Raw genomic sequence first — 25,346 nt, forward strand, 5'->3', positions numbered from 1 at the left:
CACAAAATATGAATCTTAGCTTAGAGACAGAAGGGGAGAGGCCAGGAATGGCTAGCCCAAAAACTAGAAGGCGCAAAAATGTCAGTGAGAGGAGGGGGAAAGAGAGGAAGCAAAAGGGTTTTTTCCCCTCTTGGAAGAAGAGGAAGGGACAGAGTTTAGACTTGGCAACTGCAAACTTGGAAGTCAGACATGGAGTGAAAGAGCTCCGGAGTGATTTATGCGTTTGAGCAATAAACCCGAGATAATTACTGCCGGTGTCTTGCTTCTGTGGGAGAGCCAAGCCATTACAAAAAATTATTATTATTACTACAGTGGTACCTGTTCTGGAAAAAATTAAGTTTGTAAACCGAGGTACCACTGTATCATCTTCATCCTCATCACTGCTACTACTACCTGAGATTCCATAAGCCTAGCTCTTCTCTGGGATGGATTTTGTTTGGCCCAGTCATGGCATCCCCTCCATCTCCAATGTCACTCCTTGTTATGGCTTGGTCTCTCCCACAAACGTGAGACGACTCTGGCTGTTAATAATTTCAGATTTATTGCTAAAACAACAAACTTGGACGGAGCTCCTCTACTCTTCGTCCTCCCCACAAGATGGAGTTGCCCAGACTGAGCTCCTCCCCCTTCCCCAGCACGGAAGCCCCCACCTTCTCTTCCAGTATCTTTAGAGCGTCTCTGCCACTTTTCAGATCCTAGGAGATTTGACAGAGAATGCTTCCTGCATTCCAGTGTCTGACTCACTCCTGTAGCTCTCACACAGCTGTCTGTCACTCTGTCTCTCTTTTTCTTCTCCCCTTTGTTCAGATTACAATTACAATTGATCTCCCCCTCCTCTCTGCCTTCCGCTGCTAAGTCTCCTCTCCCTAGGCCTGCTTCTTCTCTGGCTGGCAGCACCTGAGCTTCGCTGCCAGTCGGCTCTTTGGTCAACCCAAGACTAAAAGGAGCAAAAACAAAAACCTAAAGCTACTTATCTTTCCTAACAATTCTGAAGCTGACATTGAAGATGGCCTGGGAAGTTCAGACCAGCCCAATCCTGGTAGAAAAAGGAATAATTTCAGGAAGGTTGTTCAAAGGAAAAACTGGGGGTGGGGGTGTTAGGTTCCCAGGTGTTATAGGGGGTGCTGTTGAGCTCTGTAAAAATGGATGAGGTTGGTCCCATAGAGGTATTTTTTGAATTTCCAGGCAGATATGACGATCCCACAGGGAGCCTTACCAAGAGAGGCCAGGATCCCACGATTCTCCTCCATGACATCCTTATGCAGAGCTCTCTGGTCAGGATCCAGCAACGCCCACTCCTCGTCCGTGAAATGAACAGCGACATCTTCAAAGCACACTGGACCCTAAATGAAAAAGGGATATGTCCTCCTCTGAGACAGCAGAAATATGATCTGCTACACAATTCTCTGTTGTTTCCTTCCTGTACATTGCGATGTTGTTTCAATAGGATTGCTTTGCTGCACATTTTAAATATGGATGCTAATTTTAAGTTTTAATAATGGGTATTTGTCTTTGTGCAATAGGTGGTACTCCACATTCTGTTTTTCAAGTCATTCTGCCTAGGCAAGCATTCCAGTTTCCCCAATGGAAGGATCGACTTTTCCCTCTCCTCCTGAGCTGTTCTGGGGAGTTCCCTCCCAATGCCCTAGAGCCAAATTCAAGGGATTCATGGAGGCATGGAGAGGGGGAGAAAAGGGGGGCAGGTCCCATTTTGCAGCCGATGGGGCTGGTTAGGTGAATCCAGGCCACTATTTGTTCTGATTTGTTCACTACGTAGAAACCGATTTTAGCATTCAATGATCAATCTAGAAATAAAATAAGCCTGTTTTGGATGGCCATCTGTCTTGGATGATCTAGCAGAGATTTCTGCAATAAACGGGGTCTCCTGGCTCTGAGAGACAAGCAGGGAGGGTGGCTTCTGGCATCCTTCTCCTGACTCACCTCTGCCTCCCAACCTTCCTCTCCCACTCGCCTCCTTCCTCTTCTGCCTCTGATTCTGCACTGCATTCTGCCACAGAGTTTTCCAGCTCACTAAGCCCTGTTACCCCTTCAGCTTCTGACACCTCCTCTTCCCAGGCTTCTCCCTCTTCTCCCTCTGACCGCCCATCCTTCTTCTACCTCCACTTCTTGGGCTCTCAGCCATCTTCCCTTCCTGGTTCCCCAGCTGCATCCTCCCACCATTCCCAACCAGTGCATGACATTGCTCCATCCCTCAGCCTCTGTCCCCACAAGGCAGCTACCCCTGACCTGATCTGGTTCCTCAACTGCTTCTTCCCTTCTGCCCCCATGAAAAGACGGATCAGGAGGTCTTGCCGGCATCATTCTGTCACCTGCACAGGAAAAAAAAGGTAAACAGGATGCCAGGAGTGCCGGCTTCTCTCACAGGTGAAACAGGGCATCTCTAACTGCAGATGGGCCTTTGAGAAATCCTTACCTGCTGAGAGCATTTGGACGTTTGTGCCCATTTCATATGTTTGTGGTGCAAAAATACATCTCCCCTCCTCTGGACCCTTGTTCCCAACTGTCTCCCCCCAAAACAAGATGAAAAGAACCCTCAGATGAGTTGGAAAACCAACAGAATGAGACAAAACGGAGAAAACCACCTTCCTCCTTACCCAGTGGCCTCTCTCTGGTGTCCAACGGAAGCCTCTCTGCCTCACAGGAATCCACGTCCATTTCTGCAAAGAGATCCTTTCCCTGAGAAAGAAACACGGATTAAAAACACAGAAAGGTGAGAAATATTAGAAAGAGAATGGCAAAAAGTTGAAGGGTGTGAGATCTCATTCCATAGATGCTTTCCTAGAAAATGGATGGGTCATCAGCAGATCATTATGGGATGTTCTCTGTCCTGTTTGGAGCCCCTTGGGAATATCCAGAGGAAAGTCTCTCTCACCTGCTTTCTCTCCTCTGCCTGACTCAGTAGGACACCTTCGGCCAGGGCTACCGCCTGGGAACTGGTCTCTGCTCCGCATTCCCTTACCCAGCTCTCCATCTCCAGGGGAAGGACAGCCAGGAACTGCTCCAAGATCACCAGGTCCAGCATCTCAGCTTTCGTGTGCCTTTCCGGCTTCAGCCACTGGTGGCAAAAGTGGCAGAGTCGACTGCAAACCTCTCGGGGTCCTTTGGCCTCCTGGCAGCAGAACTGCCTCAACTGCTGGCTCTGCACCTCTGAGTAGAGGGTGTCCTCCTCACCCAGGATCTTCTGCACTGGGTTTTCCCAAAATCCCCCACTGCTCCCAGTTTGGCTGGCATGGCCTCTTCCTGCTTCGGGGAGAACTGAGTCTCGCTCATCCATTTGTGCGCCCAGGAAGCCTCTGAAAGATTGGAAGGAACCCTTTGGTCTTCTGCCAATTTCTGCCCTTCTAAATGAGAAGCTGTAGCATATCCTAAAAAGCAAATACATTGTTCTGTTACAGAATTTGTGTGTGAGGAGGGGGAATGGTTCCCTGAGGAAGCATGGATGAGTCTTGCTGGGAACCAGGGCTGGACTGCACCGCATCTGAGACCGTGAGCTATCTTTTGAAAAGAAAGAGGAGGAAGAGGAGAAGAAATAAGTCTCTAGCCTTCTAGCCACGCAAAATGTGGAGGCAACTGAAGGGATTTCTGGGAGATTAATCAACCTGGTTTCGCTGCCTTCCAGTCAATGCATGAAGTCAGAACCAACAGACAAGAGAATTGTTTGTATCTTGTGAAAAATGGATGCTTGGCTCTAGTGGGGGTCCTCACCTGGGGGTCCTCAGGAGTTGCTCCCCCCCTCCCCTGCTTCTGTCTCCTTTTCTTGTACTTGGACTCTCTGCCACTCTCCAGACAGACTCCTGGGGTGGGGTCCCTTTTTCTTTGCTCGGAGGGCGAGGAATGTATCTGACCAACCCCCTGAGAGCCAAGTGGGAAAAGCCAAAGATATCTCCTTTGAAATTTAGGTGGGTTATTTTTTATTTTAATATTATTATTACTATTGCTATTATTATTCTGTTAGATAGCTTGACACACACACACAGCCATTCATGCCAAGGTTCCTGGAGGCTCAGTGAGTAGAATCATAGAATCATAGAGTTGGAAGAGACCACAAGTGTCATCGAGTCCAACCCCCTGCCAAGCAGGAAACACTATCAGAGCACTCCTGACATATGGTTGTCAAGCCTCTGCTTAAAGACCTCCAAGGAAGGAGACTCCACCACACTCCTTGGCAGCAAATTCCACTGTCCAACAGCTCTTACTGTCAGGAAGTAGCAGCGCCCATTTCCGGCTGCTTTGCCAGCAACAATCCCTTTGGGAGAGAGAGGACGTGGTCCTGGGATGCCATGCTCTGGGTGCGAGGGGATTGTTGCAGTGGCCTCCGTGGGGAGCTGCCCTGGGAGACAACTGGGAAACTGGTCCCCAATGCAGCAGCCAGACCAGGGGCTGGGATCCCTCTCTTTGTTCCTGGCCTTTCTCTCCCACCTTTCCTTCCTTCCTTCCTTCCTTCCTTCCTTCCTTCCTTCCGTCCTTCCTCCACGTGGGGTTTTCTTTGGGGGGGGGGCTAGTCCACCTCCTCGTCCAGCTTTGGAAAACCATTTGCACACGTTTCCTCTGTTGTGCAATGAGGCTGAGCGACGTCACACAGAGTTAAAGTCCCAGGGACTCCTTTGTTTAAAGAAGGGAGATCTTTTCAGCAAGGGGGGGCGGAGGGCCAGATGAGTTTGGGATCCTCTGATCTCCAGGAAGGAGAGCGTGGCAGACCTGGCCCCTCCCTGATCAGGCCCCTCAGGCACCCTCTCCTGCTGCAGCCCTGGGACCCCCCCCCCGTCTCCCCCCTGCACCCTCTGGGGGGAGAGAGAGGAGACTCACCAGATCCCAGGAGGGGACAGCGAGGCAGCCCTTGCAGGAGAGAACCCAAAGCAAGGAAAGGACTGGGGAGGGAGGGGCCTTGGCTCTGGAGGACCAGCCCCCTCTTGCTTCCTGGCCTCTCTAGGAAGGCAGCTCACTTCCCTTTAACCCTTGCCAAGCCGAGTCCCTCCGGCTCAGCCCTCTCTCGCTTGGCAGAACCTCAGATTCTTATTATTTTTTATGGATTAAGGGGGCAGCTGCCCCCCTGGCTACGCCCATGCCCAGATATCCTTTGGGGATGAGGCTCTTGGCTGGACTCTGAGCATCTCCCTCCCTTGGCCAGAAACCAGAGGAAGAGCTTGCAGGGAAAAGGGCTTTGCAGGAGGCAAGGAAGCTCCTCCTAGAATTCAGGAGTGGAGAGATAGGAGGGGATCCCAGGGTCATCTAGTCCAACCCCCAGCAATGCAGGAATCTCCGCTAAAGCATCCATGGCAGATGGCCGTCCGATCTCTGCTGAGAAACCTCCACGGAAGGAGAGTCCACGACCTCCCAAGGGAGACCTTTCCCCTGCCCATCTGCTCTTAGATGTCCCTCAAGGCAGCGGGTCCTGAGTTCTAGCCCTGCATAAACAATCGCACTGGCTGCCAAGGAGGAACCTAGTGAATTTCAAAATAAATCCTATTCTCATCATAAATGAGTAATGCTTTCTCATGCATGCTTTTTATGCTAATAAAATGCTTAATTGCTAATTCAATGGACTGATAATGGATTGTTGTTATTTTTATGTTTAGGGAAGCTTTTAATATTTGATGGACTCTTGTATTTTAATATTTTGTTGAAAGTCGCCCAGAGTGGCTGGGGAAACCCAGCCAGATGGGTAGTGTATAAATAAATTATTATTATTATTATTATTATTTATTAAATTGATCAGGTGAGTGTTCTCCTTTCGAAAGAAGCAGGTGGAATCTCTACGGTTGCTAATAGCATAACGTTGAAAGTGCAGGGAATTATGGGGAGCCCTAGAGCATCCGCTTGGCATGCAGAATGTCCCAGGGTCAACCCCTGACATCTCCTACAAGGGACCCCCCCAGGGTCGTGACTGTGGCCTGCACGGCCATTTCAGAACCCGCCAAGTGTCCGAGGCTGAAAGCATGTATAGATGGTATATTACACCGGTTAAGCTAGCAAAAATGTATAAAACATGTAATAAGTGTTGGAAATGTAAAGAAAAAGAAGGATCATTTTATCATATGTGGTAGGAGTGTAAGAAAGTGAAGGGTTTCTGGGAAATGATATATAATGAATTGAAGAAGATGTTGAAATATACATTTGTAAAGAAACCAGAAGCCTTTCTGTTAGGAATAACAGGAAGAGAAATAAATAGAAGGGATAATAAAGTTTTTCAATACGCAGTAACAGCAGCAAGAATATTGATGGCCCAAAAATGGAAACAGGAGGAACTACCGACTCTTGAAGAATGGAGAATGAAACTTATCGACTCTGCAGAACTGGACAAATTAACTGGGAAGATTAGGTATCAACGGGACCACAAGTTCATCGAGGACTGGGGAAAATTTGTAGAATATCTGAAAAGTATATGTGATGAACAAACAACGCTAGTGGGATTTAAAGAGGCTTTGTGAAAGGTAGAGGAGTATTGTTAAGCAGAAAGAGTAAAGGTAATATTAAAATGCAATATCAAATTTAGAAAATGTGTAAAAATGGGAAAATACGGATGATTGGCAGAGAAGTTGATGGAAGTCCAAAAAGTTGAAATTTGTGAAAAATGTTTGATACTGGAATTTGTATAATGGAAAAATTTTAATAAAAATTATATATAAAAAAGAAAGAAAGAAAGCATGTCGCCGTCAGCTCAATCAGTCCCCGCACAGCACTGAGGTAAACGCCACAGGCGTGGTGGCTGCTCTACCAATGAAAGGCCAGGGGTTTCGCCTGGGGACGGGAAAGTGTTGTCTTTTGGCTTGAAGAGTGAAGTTGAGGTTCCTTACGTATCCTTTAAAGGTGGGAGAAGGAGGTATAGTCCCATTTCTGTGAGTGGAGCAGAGGTCTTTCCACTCCTGTGATTTACATGCTCTGAAAGTTGGGATCTGTTTTGATATTTAAATTTTTAAAGGGTGGAGTGGAACCGGAGATTGACCATCTCCTTAGCCTGGGGAGCCACATTCTGGTTGAAGGAGGCCAGGATTTGCCCCCAAGGCCTGGGATGTCCCTCCTCCCCTGCAGTAGGACTTGGAATCCAGGAGAAAACTCTTGGAATAGCCTTGCCAGGTGCTCAGGGACGGAGTCACCTGTCCCCATGTCCTTCTCTTTACAGATGTGCTGCAAACTGTGTTAAAATGTGAAATCAAGCTTTATTTACAGCGGAAAATAACAAAGAAACATGGCGTGAGCTGTCTTCCACAGCCGTCTCCTTGGTCAGAGTAAAAGAAAACAAAGGATGGAAGTGATTTACAGACTGACTTCCATTCTTACACAGACAGTACAGAAGGTGTAAACATGGATATCATTTTACACTAGCAATGGGAGAATGAAATACTGACAGTTTGACCCCCAATTTGCTCCACAGCCAAAGTTGGCAACCCTCATAGTCCAGGAGTGCCAGGGACTCTGTGGTGAGGGCAGTGGGGGCCGCTTTGGCCCAGACTGGCCCCTGACTCTGAGGCATCTTTCCTCCCGCAGGACCTCCGATGTTACGCCCTCTGTGACAATGGGGAAGAGCGGAAACTAGCGGCCAACAGCATCTCTACTCAGCTGGCCTTTGCCCAAAGTTTCCCCCATCTCAGAGCAAGTAGCTCTCCCTCATGGATTCAGTCCTTTCATCACTTCCATCTCCCCAAGAGGCTTCCAAGGCTACTCATCCTCTGCAGTTGAGAACAGACCTAACTGAAAAGAATGGCTTCCTCTTCTGGTGACACCAGAGGATTCTAGAAGATATTCACCCTTTCCATAGCATTATGGATGCATGATTCCTACAGACAAGTTTCTTGGCAAGACAAGGGCCTTTCCTGGTCATAAGAGTGTCCTCCTCAGCATTCCCAACAAAGGAGCTGGGTTGCAAGAGCTGCAGCTAATGGGTGGCTGTCCTCCCCCCTCCCATCTCACCTGGCTGCTAGGTAGGAAAGCAAGACCCAGAGAGAGTTGTGGGGAACCCCAAAACCAGCTTGCTCTGTGCTGGAGCCAAAGCTGCGACTAATAGAGAAGCAAGATCTGTTTGGGTGTTGATGCTGTGAGCCCCTCCGTCCTACACGCAGGTTGTGTATACGAGTAAATAAAACTAGATATCATAAAGACTACACAGTCTCCACTGATTTTCGTTCCAAGGAAACTGAATCTGGGGAAGCGCCTGGGACCCCTGGAATCTCACCGCTCAGACTGGGGTAGTTTGCAAATACAAACACACACACAATAATTTGTGCCTGTGTTCCTAATAGATAACTAAGTGTGAAGAGCATGTCATGTGCTTTAGCAACAGCCCTCCTGGAAATAAGGAAATGCAACCCCCATTGCTGGTCGACTCAAAAAAGCAACAAGGGAATCTGCTCTGGTGTCCCATGAGGTCTGTGCAGCCCTTAAGTAAGAGGAGCCACTTTTAATAACTGAATTAAAGAAATTTTAACATAATCAAACATTCAAATTACATTTTACAATTTCAATTAACACTCCCCCACACCATGCGACTTCCCCCAACTTCTCTTCCTGGTTTATAACACCTCTGTTTCTTTTGCTTATAATTTTGTATTCCTTATATATTAAAATGAAGGTTATAACATTTGTCTCTTCCTTCTCATTTTTACCTCATAATTGAATTTTCTGTTTGTATTTGTCCACTGTAATTGTATTACTCAAATCCTGCCAGTGAGTTCGTTTCTATGCATTGTTTCTGTATATACATCTTAAAAGGTTCCCAATCTTTTAAAAAGTCATTATAGTCCTTATCTTTAAGTCTCTCAGTTAGCTTCGCCATTTCAGTGTATTCCACCAACTTTTCTTGCCAGTGTTCTTTCGCTGGTATTTCATCGCCTTTCCATCTTTGAGCTAGTAAAATTCTGACCACGGTTGTCGCATACATGAATAGATTTTTCTTATCTTTTGGTAAATCCTGCCCTAAAATACCTAATAAAAACGCTTCTGGTCTTTTAACAAAGATTATCTTAAACATTTTTTTTCATTTCATTATAGATCATCTCCCAATAGGTGGAGCCAGGTGGGCCCAGGTCCAGGTGAGGGGGGGTTGCCATGGTGACAAGGACCACAGACTTGCAGGCGGCCATTTTGGGTTAGCAGTGAGGTGAGTGGAGGAGAGAGCAGTTGGTGGCAGTTGATGGAGGACAAGGCGAGGCAATCAGTGGATTCTTGTTTTCTCAGTTTCTTATTTCGCTTCCTATTTCATTTATTACTTGTTTTTCTCTTCTTGAAGATGTGCCAGAGGCTTTCTTCATCCAGCAATGGTGAGTATTGGAGGAAACAAGAGTAGGGAGAGCATAGCTGTCAACGTTTCCCTTTTTTGAATAGGATTCCTTGCAAGAATAGGGAAAAGTTGACAGCTATGAGGGAGAGGATCCGAAAGACCTTCTCCCCGCTGCCAGGGCTCTTTGCCCCCCAATCTGCACTCTCAGCTGTGAGGAACTGACAGCCTGACTTTTGCTGGAGCCAGAGCAAGATTTCTTGCTCCAGGTGATGCAGAACTGCCAGGCAGCTGCCCTGAGAGTCCTCCATCCCCTTCAAGTGTCCAAGCACCGGACAGCGGAGGCCGTTCTGGGGAGGGACCCCCATGGGGAGGTGGGGGAGGGAGGGGCTTTGGGGAAGGGGTTGTCCGTCTGCCGGAGAGGAGGACCCTGCTGGCCTAGGTTCACGTATCCTGTTTGAAAGTGGAATCATGTAGGGACTTCCTGTGAAATTCTGGGTCAGGAGTGCAGTTCCTACAATGGAGGCATGTGCAACACTACTACACTGTGGAACTGTAGTAGGCTCCAAATTGGACTTTATGAACATATGTGGAACAGAAACTAGCAGACATTTGGTCTTTATGAATGAACGGATTTATTGCACTTTATGTGTTGTTTATGTGCAAGATAAACATTTGATATTGTGATGAGAATATATAGAAGAGTATTGTTTATGTGAATCCACAGCCGGTTACGTCTTGTGTTTGTCGAATGTATTTCATGTAACACAAGGTTTGATGCTGTTTTGCAAATTCCTAGAATGGAGGCATGTGCAACAGGTCAATCGCGATCTACTGGTTGATCCACAACTCTGGTCAATGCTCCCTGAGAAAAGCTCAACAACTCTGGGCAAAGACAATGGGTAGATGACTGGCAGGTTTTTTATTACTGGGAGTAGATCTCAGCATCTTGGAAGTTGGACGTCCCTTCTATAATGCATAGGTAAAGGTAAAGGGACCCCTGACCATTAGGTCCAGTCGTGGACGACTCTGGGGTTGCGGCACTCATCTCGCTTTATTGGCCGTGGGAGCCGGCGTACAGCTTCCAGGTCATGTTGCCAGCATGATTAAGTCGCTTCTGGCGAACCAGAGCAGCGCACAGAAACGGAAGGCGAAGGGGTAGATTTAAGAGACCAAATTCCCAAGGGCATAAAACCTCTTCAGTCAGTTTAAAATCCACTTTCCCAGTTTGATGTCCTAAGACATATACCTCATTCAGCCCACATTTTACCAGCTTCCTCACATAAATCTCACAGAGGACTCTGTCAAAAGCCTTACTGAAATCGAGGTGCACAATTTCAACAGCAGTTCCCTGATCAACAAAGTTTGTAACTCCATCCAAAAGAAGAAAAGGAGAGATTTCTCTGGCTTGACTTGTTTGTGAGAAAGCCATGCTTTCATCCTGCATTTTGTAAAATCTTCAGATGAAGGGCAAATAAATTTAAAAAAGAATAAATGAGGATATTGACATGTGCAAAGCAAGGCGATTTATGTCTTTATTTAATTTGGAAACCACCCGAACCAGTGGTGCCAACTTGAATAAAATATTGGTGGAGGGCCAGGTAAGGCCCGCCTTGCACAATCAATCACATGATGCATGCACACCATTTGAATGGCAATGCCTATAATGGCAGCAACTTTTTAAAAAAGTAATATTTTGAGCCCGTAGTTCAATTTCCCAGCAGCTCCCCTTGCCCCGGAGACACTTCTAGCATTCCATCTCCTCTACCTGTGGCATTGTTCAGCAGTGGGGAAAGTGACCTCTTCACAACGGATTTCCATTTGGTATGGCCCTTTCCAGATTTTTCCCTGCCCCTTGTGTTTGCTTTTCATTTGTTTTCTTATATGTGTATTGCCAGGAGAAGCCACAATTCTGTGGGTACTCTAGGTGGTGCAGAAAGCACCTAGAAGCTCCCTAGAGGTTGAAGTGCCGATCAAACTTCAGTTTTGCGCTCTATTAATTCCAATTAGCAGTCCTGGGGGTGGTTCAGATTCTGGGGCAGTGCTTTTGGCCAGCAGAGGGTGTCACAAGGCCAGCCTACTTTCCCTTTAAAGCAAACTTGGGTCTCCAGCTGGTTTTGGACTACAACTCCCATCATCCCTAGCTAGCAGAACCAATGGGGAGGGATGATGGAAACTGCAGTCCGGGAGCTGCTGGGGACCCAAGTTTGGGAAAGCCTCCTTCAAAGCAACTTTTACATTTTGCCCGCAAAGTTGGGACCTGACCATGTTTGTATCTTCTTGTATTTTGTTTTCCTCATGACCTTTGTGCGTTTATTTTTTTTATTTTTTTAAGAGGGCAAATTGAAAGAGAAATTGTATGGCAAGTTGCAGAAGAATAAAAGGTTGTGTTTGAAAAAAACATACCAAAAACTGGGAGGTGGCCTCCTTAAATATTTTATTGGGGGTGGGGCAAAGACCCCTAGGCCTTTAAGAGTTGGCGCCTATTCCCTACACCCACAGGTCTCAGGATGGTTACAAAATAAAAAAACAACAACCCGAAACACCACATATTAAAAGGGAATTAGATGTCAATCAGTCAAAAGCCTGGTTAAAAAGGTGCAGATTTGCCTGGCTCATAAAGCTGTATAATGGTTTTTCCGACCATTGTATGGATTCTTTGATGGGAAGTAAGATTGGCAATCTGACTGAAGCTCTTTCCACATTCCACACACTGATAGGGTTTCTCCCCTGTATGAATTCTTTGATGGGAAGTGAGATTTTGGCTCTGACTGAAGCTCTTTCCACATTCTACGCACTGATAGGGTTTCTCCCCTGTATGAATTCTGTGATGGGAAGTGAGAGAGGAGCTACATGTGAAGCTCTTTCCACATTCCTCACACTGATAGGGTTTCTCCCCTGTATGAATTCTTTGATGGGAAGTGAGAGAGGAGCTATTTCTGAAGCTCTTTCCACATTCCACGCACTGATAGGGTTTTTCCCCTGTATGAATTCTTTGATGGGAAGTAAGGGAGGAGCTCTTCCTGAAGCTCTTTCCACATTCCACGCACTGATAGGGTTTCTCCCCTGTATGAATTGTTTGATGGAAAGTGAGACTGTGGCTGTGAGTGAAGCTCTTTCCACATTCCACACACTGATAGGGTTTCTCCCCTGTATGAATTCTTTGATGGGAAGTAAGAGAGGAGCTCTTCCTGAAGCTCTTTCCACATTCCACGCACTGATAGGGTTTCTCCCCTGTATGAATTGTTTGATGGAAAGTGAGACTGTGGTTGTGAGTGAAGCTCTTTCCACATTCCACACACTGATAGGGTTTCTCCCCTGTATGAATTCTTTGATGGGAAGTGAGAGAGGAGCTTTCAGTGAAGCTCTTTCCACATTTGACACACTGATAGGGTTTCTCCCCTGTATGAATTCTCTGATGCTTAGTGAGATTGGAACTCTTCCTGAAGTTCTTTCCACATTCCACACACTGATATGGTTTCTCCCCTGTATGAATTCTTTGATGGAAAGTGAGAGAGGAGCTCTGACTGAAGCTCTTTCCACATTCTACACACTGATAGGGTTTCTCCCCTGTATGAATTCTTTTATGGGAAATGAGAGCGGAACTATCTGTGAAGCTCTTTCCACATTCCACACACTGATAGGGTTTTTCCCCTGTATGAATTCTTTGATGGGAAGTGAGATGGGAGCTCTTCCTGAAGCTCTTTCCACATTCCACGCACTGATAGGGTTTCTCCCCTGTATGAATTCTTTGATGGGAAGTGAGATCGGAGCTCTTCCTGAAGCTTTTTCCACATTCCATGCACTGATAGAGTTTCTTTCCAATGAGATTTTGTTGATGGCAAGTGGAATGGGAGCTCTGACTGCAGCTTTCTTCACACTCCAAATTTTTACGTGGCTTCTCCTCCCTGGGGATTTTATCGTGGTCACCTTTGTTCTCAATTTCCAATTCATCAGAATCTGCAATGGAGACAAAAAGGGATTAGAGCCTCAGGAACAAATGGAGAAGAAATGAAGGGAGTTGGTTGTGTGTTCATTACCTGTGTTGTTTGTCATTTTATCAACATATTTATTATTAGATTCTGAAGACTTGTTGAATGTTGTTTTGTCTGATATATAGTAGTGGTCAAAATTGTGGAAGGTTGAAGCTGACACAGAAGATGGCCTGGGAAGTTCACACCAGCCCAATCCTGGTAGAAAAAAGAATATTTTGAAGAATATTGTTCAAAGAAAAAACTGTACGTTACTGTTTATTGTGGGGGTGTTAGGTTCCCAGGTGTTATAGGGGGCGCTGTTGAACTCTGTGAAAATATATGAGGTTGGTCCCATAGAGGTATTTTTTGAATTTCCAGGCAGATATGACAATCCCACAGGGAGCCTTACCAAGAGAGGCCAATATCCCACAATTCTCCTTCATGACGTCCTTATGCAGAGCTCTCTGGTCAGGATCCAGCAACGCCCACTCCTCGTCCGTGAAACAAACAGTGACATCTTCAAAGCACACTGGACCCTAAAAGAAAAAGGGAAATGTCCTCCTCTGAGACAGCAGAAATATGATCTGCTACACAATGCTCTGTTGTTTCCTTCCTGTTAATAATAATAATAATAATAATAATAATAATAATAATAATAATAATAAATTATTTATACCCCGCCCATCTGGTTGGGTTTCCCCAGCCACTCTGGGCGGCTTCCAATAAAAACTAAAATACAATAATCTCTTAAACATTAAACATTAAAAGTGTCCCTAAACAGGGCTGCCTTTAGATGTCTTCTAAAAGTTTGGTAGTTATTTTTCTCTTTGACATCTGGTGGGAGGGCGTTCCACAGGGCGGGTGCCACTACCGAGGAGGCCCTCTGCCTGGTTCCCTGTAACTTGGCTTCTTGCAGTGAGGGAACCGCCAGAAGGCCCTCAGCACTGGATCTCAGTGTCTGGGAAGAACGATGGAGGTGGAGATGCTCCCTCATGTATACTGGACCGAGGCCATTTAGGGCTTTCAAGGTCAGCAGAAACACTCAGAAACGATCTGGGAGCCAGTGCTCAGAAACGATCTCAGAGCCAGTGTAGGTTTTTCAAGACCGGTGTTATATGGTCTCGGCGGCCGCTTCCAGTCACCAGTCTAGCTGCCGCATTTTGGATTAGTTGTAGTTTCCGGGTCACCTTCAAAGGTAGCCCCACATAGAGTGCATTGCAGTAGTCCAAGCGAGAGATAACTAGAGCATGCACCACTCTGGAGAGACAGTCTGCGGGCAGGGAGGGTCTCAGCCTGCATACCAGATAGAGCTGATAAACAGCTGCCCTGGACACACAATTGACCTGTGCCCCCATGGACAGCTGCGAGTCCAGAATGACTCCCAGGCTGCGCACCTGGTCCTTCAGGGGCACAGTTACCCCATTCAGGACCAGGGAGTCCCCCACACCACGCCTCCTGTCCCCCCAAAATAGTACTTCTGTCTTGTCAGGATTCAACCTCAATCTGTTAGCCGCCATCCATCCTCCAGCCGCCTCTAGACACTCACACAGAAATTTCACCGCCTTCACTGGTTCCGATTTGAAAGAGAGGTAGAGCTGGCTATCATCTGCATACTGATGAAAACCCAGCCCAATCCCCCTGATGATCTCTCCCAGTGGCTGCATGTAGATGTTGAAAAGCATGGAGGAGAGGACAGAACCCTGAGGCACCCCACAAGTGAGAGCCCAGGGGTCTGAACACTCATCCCCTCCCACCACTTTCTGAACACGGCCCAGGAGGAAGCATCCCCTACCACTCTCTGGAAACCATTTGGATCCATTAAGTGGCGGGGGTGGACCATCCGAATCGGTCCCACCTCCCTGCAGAGGGGAAGGGCCGCAGAGAAGTCCAGCTGCACCAGGAAGTGATCTGACCTTGGCACTGCAACCCCCCCTCCCCGCCCACAAGGCCATAGCTGTCAAGTTACAGATTTGAAAATAAGGGACCAGCAGCCTTGAAAATAAGGGACCAGCAGGGGAGTTGTTTCAATAGGATTACTTTGCTGCACATTTTAATTATGGATGCTTATTTTATTCTAAGTTTTAATTATGGGTATTCGTCTTTGTGCAAATAGGCGGTACTCCACCTTGTGTTTTCCAAGTCATTCTGCCTACACAAGCATTCCAGTTTGCCTGATGGAAGGGTCCACTTTCTCCTCGCCTCCTGAGCTGTTCTGGGGAGTTCCCTCCCAATGCCCTAGAGCCAAAATCCAGGGGTTCATGGGGGCATGGAGAGGGGGAGGAATGGGGGGCAGGCCCCATTTTGCAGCCGATGGGGCTGGTTAGGTGAATCCAGGCCACTATTTGTTCTCATTTGCCCACTGCTTAGAAACCAATCTGAGCATTCCGTGATCAATCTAGAAATGAAATCAGCCTCTTTTGGATGGCCATCTGTCTTGGATGATCTAGCAGAGATTCCTGCATTGCAGGGGGTCTCTCGGGTCTGAAAGACAAGCAGGGAGGGTGGCTTCTGGCAAAAGGAGAGGGAGCCACCGGTGGCTCCTCCTTCTCCTGACTCACCTCTGCCTCTCGACCTCCCTCCTCCCACTCGCCTCCTTCCTCTTCTGCCTCTGATTCTGCACTACATTCTGCCACAGAGTCTCCCAGCTCACTAAGCCTTATTACCACTTCAGCTTCTGAAACCTCCTCTTCCCAACCTTCTGCCTCTTCCCCCTCTGACCGCCAGTCCTTCTTCTACCTCTACTTCTTGGGCTCTCAGCCGTCTTCCCTTCCTGGTTCCCCAGCTGCTTCCTCCCACCACTCCTCTGTGCCCAACCAGTTCATGACATTGCTCCATCCCTCGGCCTCAGTCCCCACAAGGCAGCTTCCCCTGACCTGATCTGGTTCCACAGCTGCTGCTTCCCTTCTGCCCCCATGAAAAGGTGGATCAGGAGGTCTTCCCGGCATCCTTCTGCCACCTGCAAGAGAAAAAAGGTAAGCAGGACGCCAGGAGTGCCTGCTTCTCTCACAGGTGAAATAGGGCATCTCTAACTGCAGATGGGCTTTTGAGAAAGACTTACCTGCTGAGAGCATTTGAATGTTTGTGCCCATTTAATATGTTTGTTGTGCAGAAATACATCTCCCCTCCTCTGGACCCTTCTTCCCAATTGTCTCCCCCCAAAATAAGATGAAAAGAACCCTGAGATGAGTTGGAAAACAAACAGAATGAGACCAAATGGAGAAAAACCACCTTCCTCCTTACCCAGTGGCCTCTCTCTGGTGTCCAACGGAGGCCTCTCTGCCTCACTGGAATCCAGGTCCATTTCTGCAAAGAGATCCTTTCCCTGAAAAAGAAACAAGGATTCAAAACAGAGAATGGTGAGAAATGTAGGAAAGAGAATAACAAAGACTTGAAGGGAAGCCCGGGCAGACATTTGTCTGACAATACAAGGAACATAATAAATATTCTGGAGAAACTACAAGTGAACATTAACACTAAAGCTGTTCTTATATTTGTGGACGCGGAGAAAGCTTTCGACAATATTTCCTGGAGCTTTATGAAGAAAAATTTACAAGGGATGGGGGTTGGTCAGGGGTTTGAGAATGGTATAGGTGCAATTTATTCAGAACAAAAGGCTAAGTTAATTGTGAACAACGTAGTTACAGAAGAATTTAAGATAGAGAAAGGAACACGACAAGGTTGCCCAATTTCCCCATTGCTTTTTATATCTGTTCTGGAGGTTCTGTTAAATATAATTAGAAGAGACCAATTGGTTAAAGGTATACAAGTTGGAGCAAAACAGTACAAATTGAAAGCGTTTGCTGATGATCTGGTACTGACATTACAGGAACCAGAGTCCAGTACTAAGAGAGTACTGGAACTAATTCAAGAATTTGGCCAGGTAGCAGGTTTTAAATTGAACAAAATGAAAACCAAAGTGCTAGAGAAAAATCTAACAGAGATCGAGAAAGAGAGGTTCCAGAAAGAGACAGGATTAACACTGGTTAAAAAAGTGAAATATTTAGGGGTGAATTTGACAGCTAAAAATGTGAACTTATTTAAGGACAATTATGAAAAATGTTGGTTGGAAGTGAAAAAGGATTTAGAAATATGGTCAAATTTGAAATTATCAATGCTGGGCCGAATCGCTGCTATAAAGATGAATGTATTGCCTAGAATGTTGTTTTTGTTTCAAACACTGCAAGTTATAGATAAGATGGAGTGTTTCAAGAAGTGGCAGAGAGATATCTCAAAATTTGTCTGGCAGGGCAAGAAACCTCGAATAAAATTTAAGATTTTAACTGATGCTAAAGAAAGAGGTGGATTTGCCCTGCCGGACCTTAAACTATATTATGAAGCAGCGGCGCTTTGATGGCTGAAAGAATGGCTACTTCTTGAGAATACTGATATTTTGGATTTGGAAGGTTTTAACAACGTATTCGGATGGCATGCATATTTGTGGTATGATAAGGTCAAAGCACATAAAGCATTTAAGAATCATATTGTCAGAAAATCTCTTTTTAATGTCTGGATAAGATATAAGGATTTATTGGAAAATAAAACCCCAAGGTGGCTGTCTCCAATGGAAGCGAAAGCTCAGAAAAAACTCAATATGGAGGCCAGTTGGCCGAAATATTGGGAAATTTTGGAACAAGAAGGAGATAAACTGAAATTACAGAGCTTTGAAAAGTTAAAGAATAAAGTGCGTGATTGGCTTCATTATTATCAAATAATGGAGGCTTATAATTTGGACAAAAAAATTGGCTTTCAGATGGAAAAATCAAAACTGGAAACACAGCTACTAGACTCCAAAAGTAAGAATTTGTCAAAAATGTATAACTTGCTGCTAAAATGGAATACTCAGGATGAGACAGTGAAATCAGCTATGATAAAATGGGCACAAGATGTTGGACTTAACATTATGATGGCTGACTGGGAACAGTTATGGACCACTGGTATTAAATTTACGGCTTGTAATGCCTTAAGAGAGAATATAATGAAAATGATATATAGGTGGTACATGACACCAGTCAAGCTTGCAAAAATTTATCACTTGTCTGATAATAAATGTTGGAAATGTAAAGAGTCGGAAGGTACATTCTTTCACCTTTGGTGGACATGCCCAAAGATCAAGGCCTTCTGGGAAATGATCTATAATGAAATTAAAAAGGTATTTAAGTATACCTTTCTGAAGAAACCAGAGGCCTTCCTCCTGGCCAATTGGTGCCAAAGAAGGATAGAACTTTCTTTATATATGCTACAACAGCAGCAAGAATACTCATCGCGAAATATTGGAAGACACAAGATCTACTCACCCGGGAAGAATGGCAGATGAAGGTGATGGACTATATGGAAATGGTGGAAATGACCGGCAGAATTCGAGACCAGGGAGAAGAGTTGGTGGAAGAAGATTGGAAGAAATTTAAAGACTATTTACAGAAACATAGTAAAATTAAGGAAGTTTAGAAAGAGACTGGAATTAAATAATCTGACTTTTGCATAAAAGAATATATGTTAAATAAATTATTGACGGAAAGCAGGAAAGGTTAAATTACCTTGTTTTAATAAAATATGGATAAAAATTTGGGAAAGATGGAAAGGATTTGCTGAAATAACAAATTGAAGCAGAATACAAAAAGGGAGGTGTGAGGAGGTCAAAGAAACAAGCTAATGAAAGTTATACTATAGAAGGTTTAAACTAATTTTGTGTATTTTTTTATTGTTTGATTGTTTATTTTTTGTATTTGTGTTGTTTTGTTGTTATTGTTGGTGTTATATTGTCAAAACTTTAATAAATATTACTTTAAAAAAACAAAAACAAAGGAAAGTCTCTCTCACCTGCTTTCTCTGTTCCTGCTTTCTCTCCTCTGCCTGACTCAGGAGGAAACCTTCGGCCAGGGCCACCGCCTGGGAACTGGTCTCCGCTCCGCATTCCCTCACCCAGCTCTCCATCTCCGGGGGAAGGACAGCCAGGAACTGCTCCAAGATCACCAGGTCCAGCATCTCAGCTTTCGTGTGCCTTTCTGGCTTCAGCCACTGATGGTCAAGGTGGTAGAGTCGGCTGCAAACCTCTCGGGGTCCTTTGGCCTCCTGGCAGCAGAACTGCTTCATCTGCTGGCTCTGCACCTCTGAGCAGAGGGTGTCCTCCTCACCCAGGATCTTCTGCACAGAGTTTTCCCAGAATCCCCCACTGCTCCCAGTTTGGTTGGCATGGCCTCTTCCTGCTTCAGGGCCAGCTGAGTCTCGCTCATCCATCTGTGCTGTCAGGAAGCCTCCGAGAGATCAGAAGAAATCCTTTGGTCTTCTGACAAGTTCTGTCCGTCTTAATGAGGGGCTCTATCAAATCCTACAAAGCAAATACATTGTTCTGTTACAAAATTTGTAGGACGGGGAAAAATGGTTCCCTGAGCAAGCATAGATGAGTCTTGCTGGGAACCAGGGCTGGACTGCACCAGATCTCAGACCATGAGCTATCTTTTTGAAACGAAAGAGGAAGAGGAGAAGAAATAAGTCTCTAGCCTTCAAGCAATGCAAAATTTGGAGGCAACTGAAGGGATTTCTGTGAGATTAATCATCCTGGTTTCTGCAGCCTTCCAGTCAATGCGTGAAGTCAGAACTGAATGGCAAGGGAGTCATTTGTATCTTGTGAAAAATGGATGCTTGGTTCTAGTGGGGGTCCTCACCCCGGGGGTCCTCAGGAGTTGCTCCCCCCACCCCCACTCCCCTGCTTCTGTCTCCTTTTCTGCACTCTCTGCCACTCTCCAGACAGATTCCTGGGGTGAGGTCTCTTTTTCTCACTTCTGAGGGCCAGGAATGTATCTGGCCAACCCCCTGAGGGCCAAGTGGGCGGGGTCAAAGACATCTCCCTTGATTTTTTTATTTAGTATTATTCTATTAGATAGCTTAACACAAACTGGTTTCCAATGCAGCAGCCAGACTATGGCCTGGGATCCCTCACTTTATTCCTGGCCTCTCTTTCCTACTTTTCCTTCCTTTCTCCCCGTTGTTTTTTTTTTGGGGGGGGGGCTAGTCCACCTCCTCCTCCAGCTTTGGAAAACCATTTGCACATGTTTCCTCCGTTGTGCAGTGACGCTGAGCGATGTCACACAGAGTTAAAGTCCCAGGGACTTCTTTGTTTTAAAAAGGGAGATTTCGTGGGAGTCAGGGATCCTCTGATCTCCAGGAAGGAGAGCGTGGCAGACCTGGCCCCTCCCTGGCAGAACCCTCTCCTCCCTGACTTGGGGTCCCCCCCCCCACATGAGCAAATCCGGCCCCCCAGGCACCCTCTCCTGCTGCAGCCCTGGGACCCCCACCGTCTCCCCACTGCACCCTCTGGTGGGAGAGAGAGGAGACTCAACCCATAGCTGGCAACCTTCCCTTTTTTGCGGGAAATTCCCTTATTGCAGCGCCGTTTCCCGCTGCTATCCTGGATTCTTAGATATCCCGTAGACTGTCCCCGGGATCAGGCTGCTGATCCCTTATTTTCACATCTGAAAGTTGACAGCTATGGACTCACCAGATCCCAGGAGGGGGCAGCGATGCAGCTCTTGCAGGAGAGACACCAAAGCAACACCCCCCCTTCCTTGCAGGAAAGGACTGGGGAGGGAGGGGCCCTGGCTCTGGAGGACCAGCCCCCCTTGCTTCCTGTCCTCTCTAGGAAGGCAGCTCAGTTCCCTTTAACCCTTGCCAAGCCGAGTCCCTCCAGCTCAGCCCTCTCTCGCTTGACAGAACCTCAGATTTCTATTATTTTTAATGGATTAAGGGGGCAGCTGCCCCCCTGGCTACGCCCATGCCCAGATATCCTTTGGGGGTGAGGCTCTTGGCTGGACTCTGAGCATCTCCCTCCCTTGGCCAGAAACCAGAGGAAGAGCTTGCAGGGAAAAGGGCTTTGCAGGAGGCAAGGAAGCTCCTCCTAGAATTCAGGAGTGGAGAGATAGGAGGGGATCCCAGGGTCATCTAGTCCAACCCCCAGCAATGCAGGAATCTCAGCTGAAGCATCCATGGCAGATGGCCGTCGGATCTCTGCTTAGAAACCTCCACGGAAGGAGAGTCCACCACCTCCCAAGGGAGACCCTTCCCCTGCCCAACTGCTCTTAGATGTCCCTCAAGGCAGCGGGTCCTGAGTTCTAGCCCTGATGAAACAATCGCACTGGCTGCCAAGGAGGAACCAAGCGAAGTTCAAAATAAATAAATCCTATTCTCATCAGAAATGAGTAATACTTTCTTATGCATGCTTGTGCACGCATCAAAAATATGCTATTTCCTTTTCCATAAATGCTTAATTGCTAATTCAATGGACTGAAAATGGATGGTTGTTGTTATTATGTTTAGGGAAGCTTTTAATATTTGATGGACTATTGTATTTTAATATTTTTTTGGAAGCTTCCCAGAGTGGCTGGGAAACCCAGGCAGATGGGTTGGGTATAAATTATTATTATTATTATTATTATTATTATTATTATTATTATTATTATTATTACTACTACTACTACTACTACTACTACTATTGACCAGGTGAGTGTTCTCCTTTTGAAAGAGGCAGGTGGAATCTCCACAGTTGCTAATAGCATAGCGTTGAAAGACTAGTGAAATATGGGGAGCCCCAGAGCATCTGCTTGGCATGCAGAATGTCCCAGGGTCAACCCCTGACATCTCCTGCAAGGGCTGGACGAAATCCCTGCCTGAAACTCTGGGGAGCTGCTGCCAGTCAGTGTAGGCCAGGGGTCCTCAAACTATGTCCTGTGGCCTGAATCCAGCCCGTCAGGGTCGTGAATCTGGCCTGCACGGTCATTTCAGAACCCGCCAAGTGTCTGATGCTGAAAGCATCTCACCATCCACTCAGTCCTTGCGTCACACTGAGGTAAACACCACAGGTGTGGTGGCGGCTCTACCAATGAAAGGCCAGGTGTTTTCACCTGGGAACGGGGAAGTGTTGTCTTTTGGCTCGAAGAGTGAAGTGCAGGTTGGTGGAGGAAGGCAGACATGGGTCGGTTTCATTACGTAGATGTTTATTTTAAAGGTGGGAGAAGGAAGTACAGTATAGTCCTATTTCTGTGCGTGGAGCAGCGGTCTTTCCACTCATGCGGTTAACATGCTCTGAAAGTTGGGATCTGTTTTGAGATTTAAATTTTAAAGGGGTGGCGTGGAACTGGATATTGACCATCTTCTTAGCCTGGGGCAGGGGTCAGCAACCTGTTTCAGCCACGGGCCGGTCCACCGTCCCTCAGACCATGTGGGGGGCCAGACTATATTTTTGGGGGGGCTGAACGAATTCCTATGCCCCACAAATAACCCAGAGAGGCATTTTAAATAAAAGGGCACATTCTACTCATGTAAAAACACGCTGATTCCCGAATTGTCCGCGGGCCGGATTGAGAAGACGATTGGGCCACATCTGGCCTGGGGAGCCACATTCTGGCTGAAGGAGGCCAGGATTGGCAATCAAGGCCTGGGGTGTCCCTCCTCCCCTGCAGTAGGAATTTGGAATCAGGAGAAAACTCTTGGAATAGCCTTGCCAGGAGCTCAGAGACGGACTCACCTGTCCCCATGTCCTTCTCTTTGCAGATGTGCTGCGGTTGCACATCCCTCCCCCAGGGGTGAGTATTGGGGAGAACCAGAGCAGGGACTCAGACCTGCCCTCCTTGCCCCCCACTGCACTCTCGGAGGTGGAGAAGCCCTCCCTTCCTGAGGAACTGACTTTGTATTTCAGCTGCTGGAGGAAGATCAGCTGTACCTGCCGGAGGTGATTCATCACTGCCAGGCAGCTCAGCTCAGGGGGCTCCGAACCCTGAAGTGCTCCAAGCAGGAGACGGCCAAAGCCATCCTGGTGAGTGATGGGTGGTGTGGGGGACCCTCATGGGGAAGTGGGGGAGGGAGGGGCTTTGGAGAAGGGGTTCTCCGTCTGCCAGAGGAGGAGGACCATACTGGCCTAGGTTCACGTATCCTGCTTGAAAGGGGAATCATCTTAGGGACTTCCTGTGAAAATCTGGGTCAGGAATGCTGTTCCTGGAATGTACAAACACACAAAACGTAACTGTCTGTGGATTCACATAAACAATACTCTTCTATATATTCTCATCACAATATCAAATGTTTATCTTGCACATAAACAACACATAAATTGCAATAATATAGACGGAAGTCCCAATAAATCAGTTCATTCAAAAGACCAAATGTCTGCTAGTTTCTGTTCCACATACGTTCATAAAGTCCAAATTGGAGCCTATTACAGTTCCACAGTGTTGACAAGGATTTCCGGAATAATGCCTTGTTTCGCTCTCATGGGCTTCATTCCTTCTACATATTCTAAGTAATATAAATGACTATAATGTCACAATTCAACATATTTTAACAAATTAACAAACCTGTGTATGGATCAAGTTTGCTTTACATTTGTTGTTTTAAAGGGGTCACTTAAAGAAGAAAACCTTGCAGCTGCAGATTGCTGTCACCTGTAACTAAAATCAATGCTGCGCCTGCCTATATACATTGTAAGACTTGTTGTTCACTGCAGAAACCACTATGTTATAAGTTCCATTATCTGGATACTTCATATATGGTATGTACTTTTATAGCACAATTGTTTTTATAATTTTAATTTGTTAAATGATCTAGTGCTCGATCCACAGCTCTGGTCACTGCTCCCTGAGAAAAGCTCAAGAACTCTGGGCAAAGACAATGGGTAGATCACTGGCAGGATTTTTATTACTGGGAGTAGATCTCAGTCTCTTGGAAGTTCTGGCATTGTGGCTAGTTCAAGGTACTAGCACAACTTTAATTGCCACTCATCTTTTATTGATATTAACTCATTTTCCAGTATTTTGCTATTAACATCCTAGCCGCTGTTGTCGTGTAAAGAAACACTCTTTTATTTTCATTTGCTATGCTTATTGTTTGAATATAAAATAGGAAAGCTTTGGTTTTCTTTAAAATAAATAGCATTTATTTTATTTTATTTTCCCTTTGGGGACATGTCCACCACATGTGGAATAAGGTTCCCTCATTTTGTCTGCATCTCCAACATTTATTGCTGATATTTATTTATTTTGACTGATTTGGATGGGGTCAGGTACCATCTAAAAATCAGATAGCATGTGGTGAATTTTAAGTCTTTTTTCATAATTTCCCCCATTTTTCATCTTCATTGGATAGCCACAATCGTGTGCCCATTTCACCATCACCTCCGTCACCTCCTAGTCCTTAAGGTTCCAGTCCAGTAACAATCTGTGTGGTTTTGATATCTTTGTATTATTTAATAATATTATTTTTAAAAAAAACAACCCGCTGTTGTTCTGTCAAGTCCATTTATTTTTTGTCTGGAAAAAGTTGTTTAGCTGGTAATCTATCTTTTTTACTTTTGTTTTCCTTATATATTTTTTCTTTTTTTGTATTTTTAGCATATAATAACAGTCGTAATTATATGGAAATGTGATAATAATATTGAAATGAATAAAATGCTTAACTCGCCAAGATTTTTATTGTTTGCGGCTTCCCAAGAAAACTCAAGGAGATTCTCTCCTTTTTGGCTTTTACCTCTTACCTTTATAACTGTGTCTTTATGTCCCAAAAGTCCTGCCCCACCCTCCCGCTTACAGGATATCCCTTCTACAGATGTCAACGCAGACCCAACGGTGGAAAACCCTCAGCCCAATTCCTCGTGACCACAAGACTATTTATTACCTGCAGCAACAACAACAAAAGACACCAGAGTGGCCACAGCTATCTCTTTCCAAAGGATATAGACTGACAGGGAGGGGGCTGACAAAGGGGGGAAAGTTGAATTGCAAGCACATTCTCTTACCTCTTAAACCTCAAGACTCGGTGCCCCAGGATTGAAAAGATATGTAAAAGATCACGATTGCCTCAAGATAGGCAACTCAGATTTCATTAGTATGTTGTGTGTTATTATGTAGGAATGCTGTGTCTGACAGTATGTTATTTCCACAAAGGGGGGGACCCAATTTTTGTGTATAATTGTTTTTATGTTCAATGTATAGTGTCTTATTGCCTACACCCCAATGGAGGATTCTCATGCATTTTAAGCTTTCAAATAGATCAGGCTATTGTGTAGTCCAGTATTGAGATTAGATCAATTTATGACCACATTTCCTTGTTCCACCTGGCACTCTGCAGTGTGCCAACCTTCTCTATCCATTTTTAAA

General features: G+C 45.8%; 1 protein-coding gene and 1 pseudogene across 1 annotated transcript; both read right to left on the reverse strand.

Annotated features, from left to right (window-relative positions):
- LOC128412239 (zinc finger protein 850-like) overlaps nucleotides 1-25,346 on the reverse strand; it is a 104,280-nt pseudogene that overhangs the window by 44,671 nt on the left and 34,263 nt on the right.
- Nucleotides 10,751-13,717, reverse strand: LOC128412220 (zinc finger protein 501-like). The gene is made up of 3 exons (XM_053385097.1): nucleotides 13,616-13,717; nucleotides 13,273-13,422; nucleotides 10,751-13,192 (listed from the first exon to the last, which is right to left on the reverse strand). Exons 1-3 carry the CDS (start codon nucleotides 13,647-13,649, stop codon nucleotides 11,823-11,825), a joined length of 1,554 nt encoding a protein of 517 aa, XP_053241072.1. The 5' UTR covers nucleotides 13,650-13,717; the 3' UTR covers nucleotides 10,751-11,822.

This window comes from Podarcis raffonei, chromosome 4 (genome assembly GCF_027172205.1).
Source record: "Podarcis raffonei isolate rPodRaf1 chromosome 4, rPodRaf1.pri, whole genome shotgun sequence".
Classification (NCBI taxonomy): domain Eukaryota; kingdom Metazoa; phylum Chordata; class Lepidosauria; order Squamata; family Lacertidae; genus Podarcis; species Podarcis raffonei.